Below are 17,959 nucleotides of genomic sequence, written 5' to 3'. Positions count from 1 at the left end.
ATAATGAAAACGCCCTCTGAGCACTTCGAAACTGCAGTCGTTGAGATGTGGCTTCTAATATCTGTATGGTAGTAAATACTGTATGTAAACGTCTACTGAATTTAGAAAATCAATGCATATATTTGCTTCAGCTTATATGAAAATGTCAAGCCATGTTTGTACATGTCACCGTAACTGCAGTTGTGCCTATGATACGTTTATACGAAGTACTCCATGGATGCTGAGTAGGACGAAAGTGTTTGTGTATAGTCTAGCGTTTGAAATCTTCGCATGTTATTGATTGAACTGCCATAAAAAAGAGTTATTTTGCGTCACAGAACAGCGTGTATGATGTAAGCAACGTCGCAACTGTCTACATCACTGTCGAGTACGGCAAGCTGGACAAAATGAATATGCAAACCAGTCCTAATGGTGATTGTTTAGACGAAATCTTTGTGAATGATAGGGACAGTCAGGACTCAATATGACGTCATAATATTATGACGTTATACAGTCATTCAAAACTCATGAAGATCCAGCTTATAGTTATTCTTCAGTAACCCATGCTTGAGGTGACTGACGGGATCGGGTGGTCAGGCTCGCTGACTTAGTTATCGTAATTGCATCTGTGGATGCTCATGATGTCAGTCACTGTATTGGTTCGTCCAGATTCTGTTATTTAACACCATATAGGTGGAATACTGCTGAATGTGGAGTTAAACAACAAACAAACACGTAAAATGTAACACTAATACGGCGCACCGTCAGTATCTGCGATCTTGAAGATGATCTGCTATAGAGGGACGACATTAGATCAACTCACTTGCTGAGGAATGCGGCTGGTTGAAAGACTGGTAGAAGCTACGCAAAGGCCTGATTCACACAGATACCAAAGACTTACTAAACCTACACTTCCACTGAACACTAATTAAACTACGTTGTAAGGAAGGAATAGCACTCTTACCACTCTGTACCCGGGAATTAAAGATTAACTGCAGACTGTGACGAACTGGACGCGATAACTGAGCTGATCAGCTTCTCTACTGGAACCACTTTTTATGATGTGGTCGATAGGTAGACCAATGAACAAAGGTGGTAAAAGTGCTGGCATTTCTCATGTGAAGGTGCGACGGGGTACCCTGGTAGTTTTTAAGCGTCCTCTCGTCACGTCTGGATTCAATGTCCCATGGAAACAATACATGGAGTCAATTTCTGCTGTACCTCCCCTGGGCCCACTTGCATAGAGCGATCTTATCGCTACCATGTTTGTAATTCCCATTCTCCAACATAGGCTTAAGATAGTCGTAGCGCTAAGTTCGCTTTGTGCAAATGGACCAGGGAATAAAAAAGCGTCGTAAAAGTAAACTCACTCACTCACTCACTCACTCACTTACTAAAGCTTTCACTCAATCACTCACTCTTCGTGTAAGGTGCCTCAAATGGTATAGAAGGATGACCGCTTTTGTGTGTGTTCAGTTCCTAAGTAACCGGGTTCGAATCCCCAAATGTGATGTTTGGAAGACTTTATCAAACCATCAGTTCGAAAGCCGCTATAGTAAATGCATTCCATGTGAACATCATCTATCTATTGCAACGACGTGCACACAGACCTAATTTTAGGACAATGACAAGTGTGAAGGAAAACGTGGCGATCCCTACTCACGTGGCTGCAACAGACATTCTCTCATCACCACGTCTCCAGGCCGCGGAGGCTGCAAATTGAATGTACAGTCATTAAATAACTGTTGTTTGTTTGTATAGTACAGCAGCTTGAAGGCATATTTATATAACATTTCAAATGGCGGCAGTACACTTCCTCAATTATCGATATGATTAATGGAGGGTTCGAAATCCTCTTCACGCATAACCTGAACCGGTAGCATCAGCGGTTTGTTTACACACATCACGTAAACCTTCAAACTCCGTCCACATAATTACCAGTTCTACTGGGGTTGTAAAAACATGATTAAAAAGTATCGACATTTGGTCTACTCAGCGCAATGGTATGGCTTTGAAGCTGAGAACTGACATGTGTTACAATGAGGAGGTCATGTAAACAAACCTTATTCCGATTTCATGACTAGGGTGTTCATTTTGTTAGTTTTGGAGCAAACTGTGATAGCGTTTCGACGATGCATCAAATTTACTACACATGTACCCCCATACAAAAATGCATGTGTTATAACGAGGGCTGCTCCGTACGCTGGCATCTATTTTAACAAGGAGATTATTTTTATCTATGGACATGCGTCATACTTTGTCCATTGCGCACGTTCATTAATGCAGTTCGTTAGAGTTATGCCTTTGTGTTTGTAACATACGATCGGTAATTTAAGCACTACTATGTACATGAAAAATAAGCCCTTCATGTTTTGGATTGGTGTTTCTTACACTGAGGAGGTTTATTAATATACCGAGGAAGTTGTGGAAAGGTTTATTTATTTTGAGAACGCTTGAAAATGACTTAGAGCTTGGTAAGTTCAGGCTGGTGTAACGACGGGTAAACGCGGAACTACTGGAGGTAAACACAATAAGCACTGAAAAACATAAATATTTGGAGGAGGGGATTTGTGGAAATTTGAGTACTGAGCAAATTTTGTATCCTAATTTGAGATAAAATGTGAACCGTAAGTAGTCTGTGGAGGGGATGAAAGGAGAATGTGGGTGGATAAGGGTCCTAGGTAGGGGGTTGGGGGACTGAGGGAAGAGAGAACAGAGCAGACATTGTTTTTGTGTTAATAAAGAGAAGTTACAAGTCATGTAGTTTTGCTGATTTGCAGATGTTCATTGATTATGCGATCCCCGTAAATGACAACAGTCTCGTTTGCATCAGATTCCTTTCAAAAACCCTTCATCCAATGTCATATTGATACCTTATGCCTCTTTTCTTTTAGCAACCTCTTTAATTCTCTTTAAACACCTATATCAAAATGCATGCACTCTGTGCCCTTTGCACTCTTCTAAACACCTGTCACCTCAATGCACCCGTGTCAGGTCACCTGGATTTCGATCTTGCAAATTATCACCACAGTTGTGCTCCAGCAACCAATGGACACCCCCACCCCAACCCCCCATCTCACCCCACCCCCATCCCCCACTGGAGACAAGATCAAGTACGGTTTATCGCTCTGTTGAAAGGGAACTAGCAGAAATTACCCTTTTATTGTTAGAAGTCATGACGTAAATGGTCAGATTGTATCTTGGTTGACGTCATGACTCGGGAGGTACCACACCAGATGATGATTGTTACGATAATGTTGAAAAGGGCAAAGTGGAAGTTGTACCTGGCCTTCTGTCTGCCCTTACCGCCTGGCTAGGCAGCACAGTGGTAACCCTACACACGAGGAATGGGAATTGCAGCAAGTTCCTCTATGTCGATGTACTCTGCGTTCAGCATGGTTCCTGTGCAACAGTAAGAAGTTCGTTGCTTAATGGAATTGGTGAGATGATATGGTAGAGAGACTGAAGAGGGGGTTCAACTCGACTAGAGCAATGAGTTTCCCACTCTAGGACGCTGATGATGTGTTTACCTGAGATAACAAAGAAGTTTTATATGTAAGCTAACCTGAGAGTTCCTTACTTTTTCAGGAAGCTTTCATCATCTTCCCGTCTTCGAAAGTGCTACGATTGTTGTGCGGTTGAGTCACTCTCTGTATGTATTTATAGAGTGAGATTGGATGGGGAGGGGGATAGATCAGATCAGCCACAATCTTCCAGGCTAAATATCTCACCGGGAGAATTCATGCGCTAAATATTAAGGGGTTCTGTCGTGAGAATTCCCTCACGTGCGCTGAATACTAAACACTCCCTCTGTGAGAACTCAGTCACATGCTCTGAACATTAAGAATCCCTGCTGTGAAAATTCTGTAATAGGAGCTGAACACCAAAATCTCTGCCGTGAGAATTCCGTCACATGAACTGAACATTGTGGATCCCCCCTGTGTCACCTCAGTCATATGTGCTGAATACAAAGGATTTCAGTTGGGAGAATTCTATAACAGGCCCTGTACACAAAAGGATCTCCGTTGAGAGAATTGCTCCACATGAGCTGGGCACTAAGGATCCTCCCCGTGTCAACTCAGTCATATGTGCTGAACACAAAGGATCTCCATTTGCAGAATTCCGCCTCATGCACTGAACATTAAGGATCTCCGTTCTACATAAACATGCTGTAACCTGTGCGGTGCGCAGAGGATCTACGGAGTGAGAAATTCCGCTATATGCACTGTATACTAAGGTTCCTCGCCGTGCGAGCTCTGTCACATGCGCTAGAGTAAAAGTATCGCGTTGATTCAGCCAGTGTCACACCCTTGATTGACATTTGCTATACAACTTTGTGATGGTGTAATATGTATGTCATTGCGTGATACACTGGAAGGTTCAACTTGACTTAATGTGAATGTTGTTCCTGGCCAGTAGCCAACTGTCTCTTCCATATTTAACTAACGTCACAGTGTTTTAGGTGGATATGAAAATATAAAGCTGTTGATGGGATTTGGATTTCTTTGTTTTTTTAATATAATGGCGATGTGTAGGTGGACTGATATCTGCGTGTCGTGTTCATGACGTTCTGCTTCTTGAAAACAAGACCAGAAGGTTAATTCTGTTACTGCGAGGCCGTTATTTGGGATTGTCTGTGAGTACCCGTGACCAGTAAACAATATCCAAACCATTACGGTAGTTGTCATATTTGTACCTTGTTCAAGTGCTTATTTGTGTACAAATAGAAGTGACCATTTGATCCACGTGCTTGTTTTGTATACAGGAGTGAGAATTTGATCACAGTGGCTCTGATTGACAAAGAAGTGTCCCAGCATTTTTCGAAATGAAACTGGAAAACGGGTGATAGGGTACCCAAAATGTTGGTTGTAGCCAGTAGCATTCTTATCATGTAAGTGATCGATTACCATGGGATGTGAGTGATCGATTACAAGGATGCCTCTAACATGAACAGTTATTGGTGGCCACCCGCACGGTGGGTGGCAGATGCCTCACAACAACAAGCGAGTTCTGCCGATCCATTCAGTCAGTGTTTTTCTACAAGAAATTATGTATCAGTGTTTGACTGATTAGATACCATAGTGATGTAGTCAAGTGATGTCTTTCCATGGTTTCTGGTAAGAATGAATAGCCGGTGACATGACAGTAATTTCACAGTGATTTATGTGTGGTTCCTTTATACGCCCCTTGTGACCGATACGAAAGTGATCAGTCGAAGGCTTTATGGCTTATCGTTGTGTTTCTTGAAGACATGCATAGCTATATAACGTCCAGGGGTGGTGGAATGGCCAAGTGGTTAAAGCGTTCGCTCGTCACGCAGAAGGAATGGGTTTGATTCTCCACATGGGTACAATGTGTGAAGCCTATTGCCGGTGTCTCCTGCCGTGATAGTGCTGGAATATTGCTAAAAGCAGCGTTAACACCATCTCACTTACTATTGCTTCATATACCAACCTTTGTTCATCTGTTTGCAGGACCCGCCACTCAACAATCTCCACCGACGTACAACGAAGCACTGAACTACCCCAAGTTTTCATTTGAGCATGTGACAACATTTCCTAGTGCCGAATCGTGTAACTGGTCACGCTCCACCGTGGAGCCTACACAGACCCCCCTAATCAGCTCCCTGGAAGACATCCATGATGAGAGTCGACCCCACGACTCGGACAATGGCGGGACACATCGCTCCTCAGCCATCAGCCGGGGGTCGAACAGCGGGGAGACAACCGCTGAACTCCTGCTGGATGTCCCTTCCTCGTCCAGGACGGACTCCACGGGGCTGGAGGATACAGGGAGCAAAACATCAAGTGGGGAGACGAAATCAAAACTTAAATATTTCTGGAAAAATGGGAAGATTCAGAAGAAGAGGAATGGGAAGAAGGTGAGCCAGGAGGACGAAGTTCGTTACTGCTGGAGGAATGGAAAGGTCATTGCAATACGAGGAATTGGGGATAGCTATGTAAGTAGAGTACTGTGTCTTAGTGTACATCTTAGTGTTGGGCTTAATGCCCGTATAGTGACTGCGAGAGTTTAGTTTTATGCCGCACTGAGCAATATACCAGCTGTATGGCGGCGGTCTGTAAATAATTGAGTCTGGACCAGATGATCCAGCGATCAACAGTATGAGCATCGATCTGTGCAACTAGGAATCGACGACATTTGTCAAATAACACAGCGAGCCTGAGAACCCGATCCCGTTAATCTTCTCTTTCTACAGGTATGGGCTACTGAAGGCCAATATTCTAACCCAGACCTACAGAGGGTCAATGTCAGTATAGCATGTTTTAATCACATGTCGACAGTCCCTTTATTGTTGGAGAATATGAATATTGTACAAGCATTTAACGGCATAATACCGTCTAACACGGTTGTGTCGATGTCGAAGGCATGTCAATGCTTCAAGTTATTCACTGTTCGAAAGATAAACAAATTTAAAGAATTCAAGAAACTATGATTTGGAGACAGTTGAAATTTCGACACATCAGACTTCGACTCAAAGGTGTTTGATCCTCTTTACAACCGAATATGAGATATATTTTGGTCCACAAAAACGTAACTGTAGGAAAGGTTTAGATTTGTAAAAGGATTCACACATCGGCAATTCTCTGTTACACAATAGGTAAACGAACAAGTTGGTATCAGTGTTATTTGTTTACCTTACTGAAAGTATTTCATTCTAGTTTACATCATTTACACATGTCTATTCTTTCCTCCATATTTAAGAGCCTCGTTTATGGAACTAATCACCAATGATATGTCCAGATGTATTTTATAATTTACTTATGTGTACTATCCTAAAAGTATACGTCTCAAACATACAAATTAAGATCGATTTGAAGTTTTCATATCACTGCCATTGCCAGTTTAATTAAATTATTACAAGTTAACTATTTAGCATTACAGGGCCAGATAGATGGATCAAGACCTTTATAAGGGTATATTTGCACTGAAGGCAACCCTTTTGAAAACAATCTCAATCAACATTTTTTTGTTCAGTCCATTTCCCTTTGAAGACGCTGACCTGGCCTCCTGATTGGAAGTAAAATTGCTTCCTTTGTAGTGAGTGAAAGAGTTTAGTTTTACGCCGCACCCAGCAATATTCCAGCTATATGGCGGCGGCGTGTAAATAATCGAGTGTGACAATTCAGTGATCAACAACATGAGCATCGATCTGCGCTATTGGTAAGCGATGATATGTGTCAACCAAGTCAGCGAGCCTGACCACGCGATCCCGTTAGTCGCCTCTTACGACAAACAGAGTCACCTTCTGTGGCAAGTATGGGTTGCTGAAGGCCTATTCTACCCCGGGTCCTTCCCGGGTCGCTTCCTTTGTAATGCTGATAGGCAGGAGTCCATCATTAGAAAACTAAATTGACTTGATAGCCGTTCTGTATAAACCATCACGAGCACGTTGTGTGGGGAATATACGTAATGCAGTTGGTCCTGCAGACGTCAGCAGAGTCGTGGTGAACGGCAGTGCGTCTGAGTCTCGCAGGGCGCTCTATCTCCTGGCAGTAAGAAATGATCGGCACATCCCGACTGGAACATCACATGAACACAGCCGGGCTGTTTATTCTGAAAACAATTAACTCGGAAGACTTATTCTTTCCGGAGTTATATTGCTGGCGATCGATATGTCTGTGATAGTCACATGTGGTGAATGTTTGTTAGGTTTTCGAAGGGGAATGTAATAATATGCAATATAGCTTCAACAAACACTTTGAAGTCCACAGTTGGAGCGAAATGCACAAACCGGTCGGGGTTGTCATAGTGATAGGTCCGGCAATGGTCATCTAGAGTTACATACAAAGGGTCACCTATTATTGTACATTGCGGTTCACCCGTAGTTATATGCAAGGGTTCACAGTCAGTTACATACACGGGTTCACATGTAGTTACATGGGAGGTGTCGTCTTCAGTTACATAGAGAGGCTCACTTTGAGTATATGCGAAGGTTCACCTTTAGTTGCATACAAGAGTTCACCTTTGGTTACACAGAGGTTCACCTATAATTAAACATAGCGGTTGACCTTTAGTTATACTCAGCAGATCCTAAAGATATTCCTTATTCTAACATAGCTGTATCGACCCGTGAAGATCTGGGATAGAATAGATCTTCAGCAACCCATGCTTGCTATTAAGGCAACTATGGTTGTCGTTAGAAGCGACTAACGGGATCGGGTGGTCAGGCTCGCTATCTTGGTTTACACGTCATCGGTTCCCATATTGCGCAGATCGATGCTCATGCTGTTGATCACTGGACTGTCTAGTCCAGTCTCGATTATTTACAGACAGTCGCAATATGGCTGGAATATTGCTGAGTGCGGCGTAAAACTCAACTCACTCGCTCATTTAGCTATGTCATTACTACAGGAAGTTGGGACGGATTGATTAAGTTGTGTTGATGACCATTTTGACCTGTGGTAATAGATTGTGGGCGGAAATCCCGAAATGATGTAGGTCCTCGTTTACCATTGATAAAACCCGAGGAAACTAGTATGGTGCTGCAAATTCAAGGATCATGATTTTGGCACTTTGCAAACTGAGATGTTCGTGTGCTTCTTGGTCACCCGTCCTCCTCACGGGATTGGATGTTGCCGACCAAATAATACTGTAAAATATATAAATATGTCCACGTTTATTGCGTTAAACTCCCCTGGGGCGTGCTCATAGCGCTGGCAATAGTCCAGAAAAATTGGTGGAAGTACAAGGACGCTTTAAAGGTATAGATGGAAAAGATGACACATATTGTTCCAACGACTGAACGTCTCTGAGAGAGTCTGGCAGTGAGTTTCATTTAGTGGCAGCTGTAACACTAAAAGACTTTCTTCCATGGTGGCACTCTGAATCTCTGCTGATTCGCTGATCTGAGAGAACGTACATGCATACGAGGTCACGCAAATATGATGGGGTCAGAGCTGGTATATGATTCCTGCGAAATGAAGACACAGGTTCCTAGTTGTTAGATGGGCGCCACACATTGTGAAACGTTATGATCCGAGTGCGTGTTTCAGCATGAATACAATGTGTAAAGCCCATTTCTTACTGGCATTACTGGCAGTGGTGCAGTGGTGCAGCGGTAAGGCGAGTGGTAAGGCGTCTGCGTATCACACTGAAGACCAAGGTTCGATCCCCGGTGGAGGCTGTATCTTTAGTAGCATACTAGGAAGAGATACTTAGATCCACATTGTGTCAGTTCACCCAGCTATAAAATGGATACCCCTGAGAATGTGATGGCAATGTGAGCGTGTAGTTCAGCCTATAAAATGCAGCACGGCTGTATGATCCCCAGGCAAGTGAAAGAAGTATCGGAGAGTCCTGTGACAGTAATGCACGCAGCGCCGTGAGCAGGCGATATGCCTGGATATGAGGCAAATTACAATTACGCTCTACTGACATAGCATAGTCACTCTCTAATGGTTTTGCAATATCTGGGTCGTTAAGTATATAAAACGGACTGAAATGATCTCCAAGGTTCGTTCGACAAATCGATCTCTGCTCCTAGCTGATCCTAGCTTCCATGACATAGATTTACGATGATCTAAGCTCTTAAATCCCTTGTTGAAAAAGCCAAAGGTATACGTCGAGAAGCGACTATTCCTTTCTTCAGTGGACCTAGCCTGTACACAAGTCCTCGCTGGACAAGTCTATGGTTCTAAATCGAGCACTATAGTGTCTTTATTGATTGAATGTACTACATATATCGACCTCTGACGTCGTGTAAACAGTCCAAGTTCAATGTGCAATTCCATTATTATCAAGCTTTACATATGCTCTCGGAATAATCTTAGACCATGAAATAGCCATTGTTCAGTCAAAGAAGAAATGTAAGTATGTGTGCGTGATCAGTAATTGTTTGAACTGTAGTGTTGTATGTATTGCTAGTCGTTACTATTGCTAGTCTGATATCAGTTGAGTGCTACAATGCATACATATGGACACACCCGATCACGGAAATGTAGGTTTCGATTTATACCCTATCCAGCAAGGTCGGAGTTCGAGTTTTCCTCAACAACCTTTGTCACTGGGGCCACTGATCGGGTTGTCAGACATGATCGATGTATATCATCGTTTGCCAGTTGCGTAGATCGATGCTCATTATGTCTGTCACTGGTTTTCCTGGTTAAGGCAGACTGCTGTAGTTTTAGCGGAAACCTGATGAGTGTAGGCTTCAACACCATGCAACCATGCGACACCTGTATCCACACTGAGTAAGCACTGACTTTTAATCATGTACTGACAGAACGAATAATTTAGGGTGAGTGTGGGTTTGTTTTACGCCACCCTCAGTAATATGGCGTCATCTGCGATTAATCGATTCTGGACCAGATAGTCAAGTGATCAACAGCATAAGCATCGATTCTGCACAACTGGGTAACCGATGAGTACATGTCAACCAAGTCAGCGAGCCTGACCACCCGACCCCGTTAGACGCCTCTTACGACAAACATGGGTTGCTGCAGATCAGTTTTAACTCAAATCTACACGTGTAGAATAATTTAGAGCTGACATTTTGAGGGGAGTGTTTTACTCAACATCCTCCGTTATTATTGGACTTTATTTCATCATTATGAACCTGCTAAATGTTCCCCCATCTGTAATTTTCACTTTGTCATTTTATGAACATCTTATATTCGATAATCGATTTATGCTCACATATATTGTTGTTTTTCCACCTAATAGAATACAAATGAAATACTTGACAACTATTGTTTTCTTTCAGTCGGAATCAGAAGCCAAGTCCAACCCCCGAGTCGTCACCTGCTTCACAATATCTGTCTGGCTAGGTTTCTTCTTTTTTGTTGCCGTTGTCGTCATCGTCCTCTTCTTCCTTCTTTCCTGATTTGACCGGAAGTTCCCGGACAATGCCGCTGCAAGTCCTCACGACGTGAAAAAATATTCAGCGATTCTTGCGAGACACCACAGTAGGAGGGGTAAATGTGTACACCACCTCCACTCTGGATAAAGAACATTTGAAACGGGTTATTTGCAACACATTATCATCTCAGGGTTGTCTCTGAAATATGAAGATCGTGATTGCCTGCTAGTTATGATATTGTGTTACAGTCTGACTCCTAAACATCATCTGCAGCGACATGAACTTGTGTTCTGGATCAGCGAAGAATGTAGTCTCGAGAATGTTCTGCACAAGGACCTTCAGATGCAGCATGTAATAAACAGTACAACGCCTGTGTCGTCTACATTGGTCATCGATGACAAGGATGTCTCGGGATTTTTGCCAATGCAGGGTGCAGTATACTTGGGTGACTCCTGGTTGAAACAACTACACTAGAATTTGGCTCATTTCTTTGTACGGATCTACTGACAAAGCAGTTCTGACTTTGGAACATACTGTAGTTAGCTTGTTTCATACGCCATTCGGTTCGAGATTAGTTTTGACATTGTTTGCAGTTATAGCAAATATGAACAAAATGCGCTACGGGAAAAACAACCGACGTTACAACGCCATCATGTTGTGTGTCGTAATTTTGATAAGGGATGTTAAGGATTGATACAAGGCCACCCGACTCCTGTGCGCGTGCGGATGCGCAGAGTGATAGAAGCTCATCATGTGTGTTATCAGTGATGATGTCATCGCTGCAAGCTTCAATGTCGTTTTTTTCTTTACAGTCATACTCTTCTACATTCCCCGATGAATGACATTTCGTAATTTTGGAGTTTGTTTTGGAATTGTGGATTTAATTTGAGCCAGAAACCATCACCAGTACCCAACCCTAGATATATCAGTCGGTGTTTAGGATTTTGTGACAGCACAAGAACTGGTGACCTTTCACACACTTTTTCATACACGATTTTAATATCAGCACTCTTGAATGATATTTATTACAAAATGTATTGTTTCAATCTTCAACACTTCTCACTTTTCTTCTCACTTAATTAACAGTCTTCTACATTACACAAATACCTTTCCATGGATATGATAGTGTAGAGGGTTAGAAGCTTTTTTACCTGCTTTATATATTAAGCATATTGATAGGTAGGTTTGGTGCCAATGGCGTCTTACTTCTTTATCTGCCCTTGCACTAGAAATTCATGTTCATCCTTTAATCTACAACATACGCTTAGAGATGTTTTAATCATCCCATTTTCAACGACGTGATTCAACAATGTTGAAGCGACACGTGATGCGAACCAGTTTGATCTCCCGAAATGAGTATATTTAATGTACATAAGTCACATTTTGCCAGTGACGTGAAGAATGATGCTATTTAATTTGGATTGTATCATTGTTGAAGTCTCAACTTTGTAGGACAAATATTCACCTTCAGTTAAATGTCCATGAGGAAAGACGCACTCTTGCGATACAGTATATTTTACCACGGAAAAGTACGTTGATAGGTAAAAAGATCGTCAGTGAAATGTTTCTCAGAAATTTACTCATGTTCCTGCAATTTATTTTCTGCGATAATGATGACAGATTTTAATGAAACTTCTATTCAAGAATTTTGTCTGTGATAATACCCCGCGTTTAAAGGAATGGAGCTTAATTTATTACCTGTAACTATTTTTAATGAAGACATGGACTGGAGACGTATAAGCAAGCGTACGTCATACGTTTATACAAGTATGTTTATACGTTGAGAACAGTTCAATACTTTGTAATATGTAATTTTTAAACCTATAAGTTCCTTGTTTCAGTATGGAGAGACGTTGACATGTTATTTAAATGAGTTAATTTCAGAATGGTTTGAAATATGTTATTTACATTTATGACACATTTATCTATTTACAGTGAAAGCTGTCCAAACCGGCATTTGTCCAATCCGGCAAATTATCAACACCAGCATAAAATCTCAGTCCCGACCGTGGCATGTACATTTATCATCAGCTCTATAAACCGGCATGTTGTCAAAACTGGATTATTTCTTCAGTCCCGATGAGTGCCAGTTTAGACAGCTTCCACTGCAATTGTTTTTTAACTAAAACATGTCTGACGTCATGCGGTAGTTATTTTGTTGATCGATTTTATATATTCCAGTGCCATGGTTATAATGCTTATACTTGTTACTAGTTGTATTATCGTTACTACTGCGTTTCCTTCAGAGCAATTTTGTGAAGCAATATGTTGAATAGAGTGTCGGTTTCTTACAAGGCACGGAGACCTATATGTTACCATCTGTACGTTTTGTCTTCTTTCTGGTCTTGCGGGAAGTCCAAATGCCAAAATCTAAGAATTTCACTCCCTAGTATGTATAAATGAGTCCCATTCTGACGCAAACAACTCCAAAATCTTACTTTGCTATTAATATTGTCGAGGATATGACTAATTTCAATTATTTTGCCTTGCACCATTGTGTAATGTGGCAAGGGTGCAGGGTTTTAAAGCGTACTTTCGCCCAAATAACCAGGTTTGATATAATCCAGCCCTGGAATGATTTGAATATTGCTTACAGAGTTAAAACAATAACTCACTTATGTCCATAACTGATTGCTATCGTGACGTAAATGAAAACTAACACAACCTTTACCTTTAAGACCACCTTTCACCAAAACATCAACGGCGATATTTTATACTTGACATTGCACACTGCCATATATGTAGGCGGGGGTTCAATGTGTGTGTTCCCAGATTATTGGTGAAAGCAGCATAACACCATACCCACTCACATACGAAGTTCACCTACGTAAAATTAACCTCACTCACTCACGCCACCCCACGACAAGCAAACATGTAAAAGGGATACTGGCATTAAAGCAGACTCACTCAGTGACATCCTCACACACTCAGTACTATAGAGCACAATATGAATACAGTATACAAAGCAACGTTGATGCTGCGTATTAATGGAGTCTGAAGAAGTAATAAATAGGAAGTCAGAACTATATGAAACACGAGTCGTGTTGAATTGCGTTATCAACCACCCGATCTCAAGTTTTCCATTTATGTCCAGTCATAATCGATTTCGGCTGATTTCTGGAAAGAAATCGTGTCTTTATGAGTGTGTCACATTCGATAGCAAAATTCCGATTTGTCCCGTCTGACGAGCTAAAGAAACTATATCTCTTTAATGAGTTTGTCATATGTGTGACTTGCAGCTGAAACTATCTTACGTTAGAATTGTTTTACCCCTAGAAGGTACTGGACAGGATCTCGGTAATGAAAATACGCTTCTCGATGATTTCACTTGTAAAACTTAAATTTTCAATAAAAACGTTTTGATGAGAACAAAAGCAAATTTAGACAAGCGTAATTGCTGATGTAAAATGAGTTAATGATTAAAAAGACAGGATCAATTTGACAACGCTTGTTTCATGTTTACATAAAAAAGAAACTGGAGGTTATTTGTTTTGCCCTTCAGTTTACCTGAACACACGGAGATACTCAGAAACATCATGTAAGGTTTTGCACTAACTGAAACATTGAATTTAAAACAGCTATTTTGCGTTATATAAGTATGCCAGTATACAGACCTCATTTACTTGGTCCTTGATTGAACAACATGTATAAATTTCCAAATATAGGAAATGAATGTAAACAAATATGCAAGGTCAACTAACCTGTTAGTTTCACTTGTCGTGATGTTGTGTTGGTTTTTCAAAAGAGATTCATGAGTATGTACATATTTCACTGTTTCTTCAGACTCGTTTTTTCTCACCGCATAATATTGGCCACCTGGACCGCGTTCACAAAGCGAACTTAGCGTTAGGCTATGGAAAACTCCGAATTCGAGCATGAAGGGGTGCAATACTTGTAGCTGAGATAGCTTTGCACTGGTAAACAATCTAAGAAAAAATGTATTAAAACATGTTTGAAGTTTGATGTTGTGTTGACTGAGAATATTTGATATATGCAGGCGGGCACATCCCCTACCTCTGATGACGGTAGGATAACCATGTGATGAAAGCGTTCATAAAGAGAAATATTGGGTCTGAATCCGTGGTTATGCCCCACTGATATGGTTTGGCTATTTCAAAAAGCGGCGTAAAACTGCATTTGCTCATTTAATCAATTGCAGTGATGTCACAGATGGATTAGCCGGATAGGATTAACGATTTCAACCTTGTCAATGGAAAAATGCATTTATTCTCAGCCATGTTTACCAGTATAACGGGTCGATGTTTTTTTGTAGTAGAGATACTGATCGCTGTCATGTCGTTTCAGATGTTCTACACTGTTTTGTGTGATTCAAGAGACGATATTGCATGTACATGTCACTCAATATGCAACGGACAATATGTGTGTATGTAGGCGAAACACTTAGAATAACTAACATTCGCTGAGCACGCACCAGGATACAGTCCAAGTAAGGTAATCAGTATACCCTGTAGGTCAGTAGTGTATCGATACGGCTTTACGGTATTGTATTACGATACGAGACTCGCGATACTTCGATTTGCAACACTATCGCAATGCATACGTTTCATCACAAAATATGTAAAAACAGATTATACAGACTATTTAGTACTTCCTGGATGGCCGTAAAGAGCAAAATTTGCACAGTGCCCCCCAACCTTGTATCTTTCACCCCAACACTACCCTACCATTGTCATCTGAAAATTGAAAACATTTGATTCAGGTATGTTTTTATTCAGGTTTTGGTTTCAACAAACATACGGGAATATGAAGTCCCCTTAAAGATACGAAACACGGGTATGGTATTTAGGTACGTATCTCCCCTCACCCCTGTATTATCGGAATATATTATCGTACTGTGGCCTCGCCGTATCGTTACACTTCTACTAGAATAAGGTTTCAATACTGATGTACAATATTCAATGTTTTTCAATTATGTTTTCAGCCTTTCAAAAGCTCATCTGTCGTAGGTGCTTATTTTTAAAGACTTTCATTATTCAGTCGAACCAGAGTGTGATGAAGTTTGTTACTGTTTACCATAAGTATGTCACTGTGATAAATTTGTTTATTTACTTCTGTGGAGTGGTGTTAAGTCGGAAATCCCAATACGTCACCTTAGGTTCAGACAGAGAAGATGGAGGTTCGCTTGTGATCAAATACATAAAGCTATTGTACTAATATCGAAACATCAGATCTGTAAAAAGACGGTCCTAAAGTTCGGAAACGTGTGTTTGGTACATGTGGTAAAAAATATACCTCCATTTTGGCTGTTTCCGCATCAATCGAATTCTTAGATCATATTGTGGACAAGCTACGTATAGAGCACTAATGCTCCACGGCTTACCTCCCTTAGGTATCGACCCGTTGTTTGATATTTTTGAGGGAATAGTGTAGGACATTTAGCAGTTGTTGCTGTTTGATAAAATCGTTTCCACCATGATTTCAAACTGCTTTGTACTTAAAGGCCTCTGAATGAAACATTTATACTGAGGTGTTTCTGAACTCATCACATGGAACAAACTTATAATCACATCCCATTATCGACTACTCAGCTCAAAGATTGATAAATGGAAATAAGCCTGTTCTGACCTCAACACTATATTATATATATAGTAATCTAGTACACTACCCCAAGTGTTATATTTATGTTACTCTTTCTATAGCTTATTTTACAGTTAAATGTTGCTTAAATTATGTCTTTCAACATAAGCGAATTCCGATCCGAACCTTTTTCACTAGTTATGTAGCTTCTGTTTTCACTAATCACTTTGAAACAGAATCGTGGAAAAATTTCTTTTAACTATTTGAATGATCCTTCGCGCACAATCCTTCGCGCCAGCGTGGTACAGCGATTAAACGAGGTGTGTGTGTTAAATTCTCGATCTAAGATGTACTAGGTTCCGCAGGTTTTAAGATCGAAATTAAAAAATACATGCTATCACAAAAACAAGTTTGAGATTCATCTTGCAATAAGATCAATCCAAGGATTGTTTATGACTAAAATCGTGAAAGACACTGTTAACTGTATATCGTCAATATCTTCGCTGATATCACCTGCGATCCAAATCAAACCATGGATTGATTAAAAATGCCCTGTGCATTTGTAATATATGTGTTGCCCTATCGATCAAATATATCTCGATCAAAATCCGTAACCCCTCTCCCTCGTCCCCACCACCTCCTCTCAAACTGAATATATCTGGCTTTATTTGGTTAACCAGCCTGAATATGTTAATATGCCCTAGCCGGACAAAATCAGTACAGCGGAACCCGAGTTAATCCAGAACTTGTACGTCCGTACACACCAACCACCGCTGTGACACGGTTCAAAACTTGTTTTCGTTGCACAAGTGATTTGTTAATCTGGATATTTGTTAATCCGAACGAGTTTTTACGAACGACCGGTTTAGCGGGGTTTCACTTTATACGGATCTTTACCTTGTCATTTATCTTTGTCAAATTGTTGCTCAATATTACTGATATTAATGCAGCAATCTAGTTATACGAAGGAAGTGGATAGCGAAAGACGCCATTGTAGTCATCCTTGGTATTGGTTTGGAACTGCTGTAAGCCACTGCTATAGAACACACAACCCCATACACGTAGACCTGACCCACACCGTTGTTCACGTGTTTTTATATGACTGATATACTCTGATATGTACGATAGAACTGATTGTATAAGTACATGATATTTGACTGAATGATTTTGAAAATAAAGTATTCGCCTAATATGAAACCATGTGCTTTTTGTATCCAATTTATTTGAAATCGTCTATGTTGATGGTTTGTCTTGTGCTGTAGAGCACAGTGGAAGTGCATTGTCTTTCATATATGGGCATCTTGAAGTAGAGGAATTGGACCGAGTAGAAGCTTTGATGAAGTGAGAAAGCAAGTAGAAGAGTATACTCAGCATCTACTCCCGTGCCAAACCACAGTTGGGGTAATGGATGAGTATATATGGTTTTACCTCGCGTTTAACAATATTCAAGCGATATCGCGACGGTGGACACCAGAAAAGGAATGTTGTACCATGCAGAGAATTGAAACTGGGTCTTCGGCTTGACAAGCGAACGCTTTATCCACTAGGCTACCCCACCGCCCCGCAGTGTGGGAATCTGTCCTCTTGATCTCGCTTGTTGGCACATCTTTTGCATGTCGCGTA

General features: G+C 41.0%; 1 protein-coding gene across 1 annotated transcript in view; it reads left to right on the top strand.

Moving 5' to 3' along the window:
• The window catches only part of LOC137262184 (uncharacterized), a 49,043-nt gene extending 31,510 nt beyond the window's left edge, over positions 1–17,533 (top strand). The window contains exons 2-3 of the mRNA XM_067799971.1: positions 5,454–5,938; positions 10,703–17,533. Of these exons, the coding sequence (XP_067656072.1) occupies positions 5,454–5,938; positions 10,703–10,822 (605 nt within the window). The 3' untranslated portion in view covers positions 10,823–17,533. The remainder of the gene's footprint in view (positions 1–5,453; positions 5,939–10,702) is intronic.
• Positions 17,534–17,959: the final 426 nt, after the last annotated feature.

Source organism: Haliotis asinina, chromosome 14, assembly GCF_037392515.1.
Source record: "Haliotis asinina isolate JCU_RB_2024 chromosome 14, JCU_Hal_asi_v2, whole genome shotgun sequence".
Classification (NCBI taxonomy): domain Eukaryota; kingdom Metazoa; phylum Mollusca; class Gastropoda; order Lepetellida; family Haliotidae; genus Haliotis; species Haliotis asinina.
Note: the sequence above shows the minus strand (reverse complement) of the source record. Positions and strands in the feature narration are given on the sequence as shown.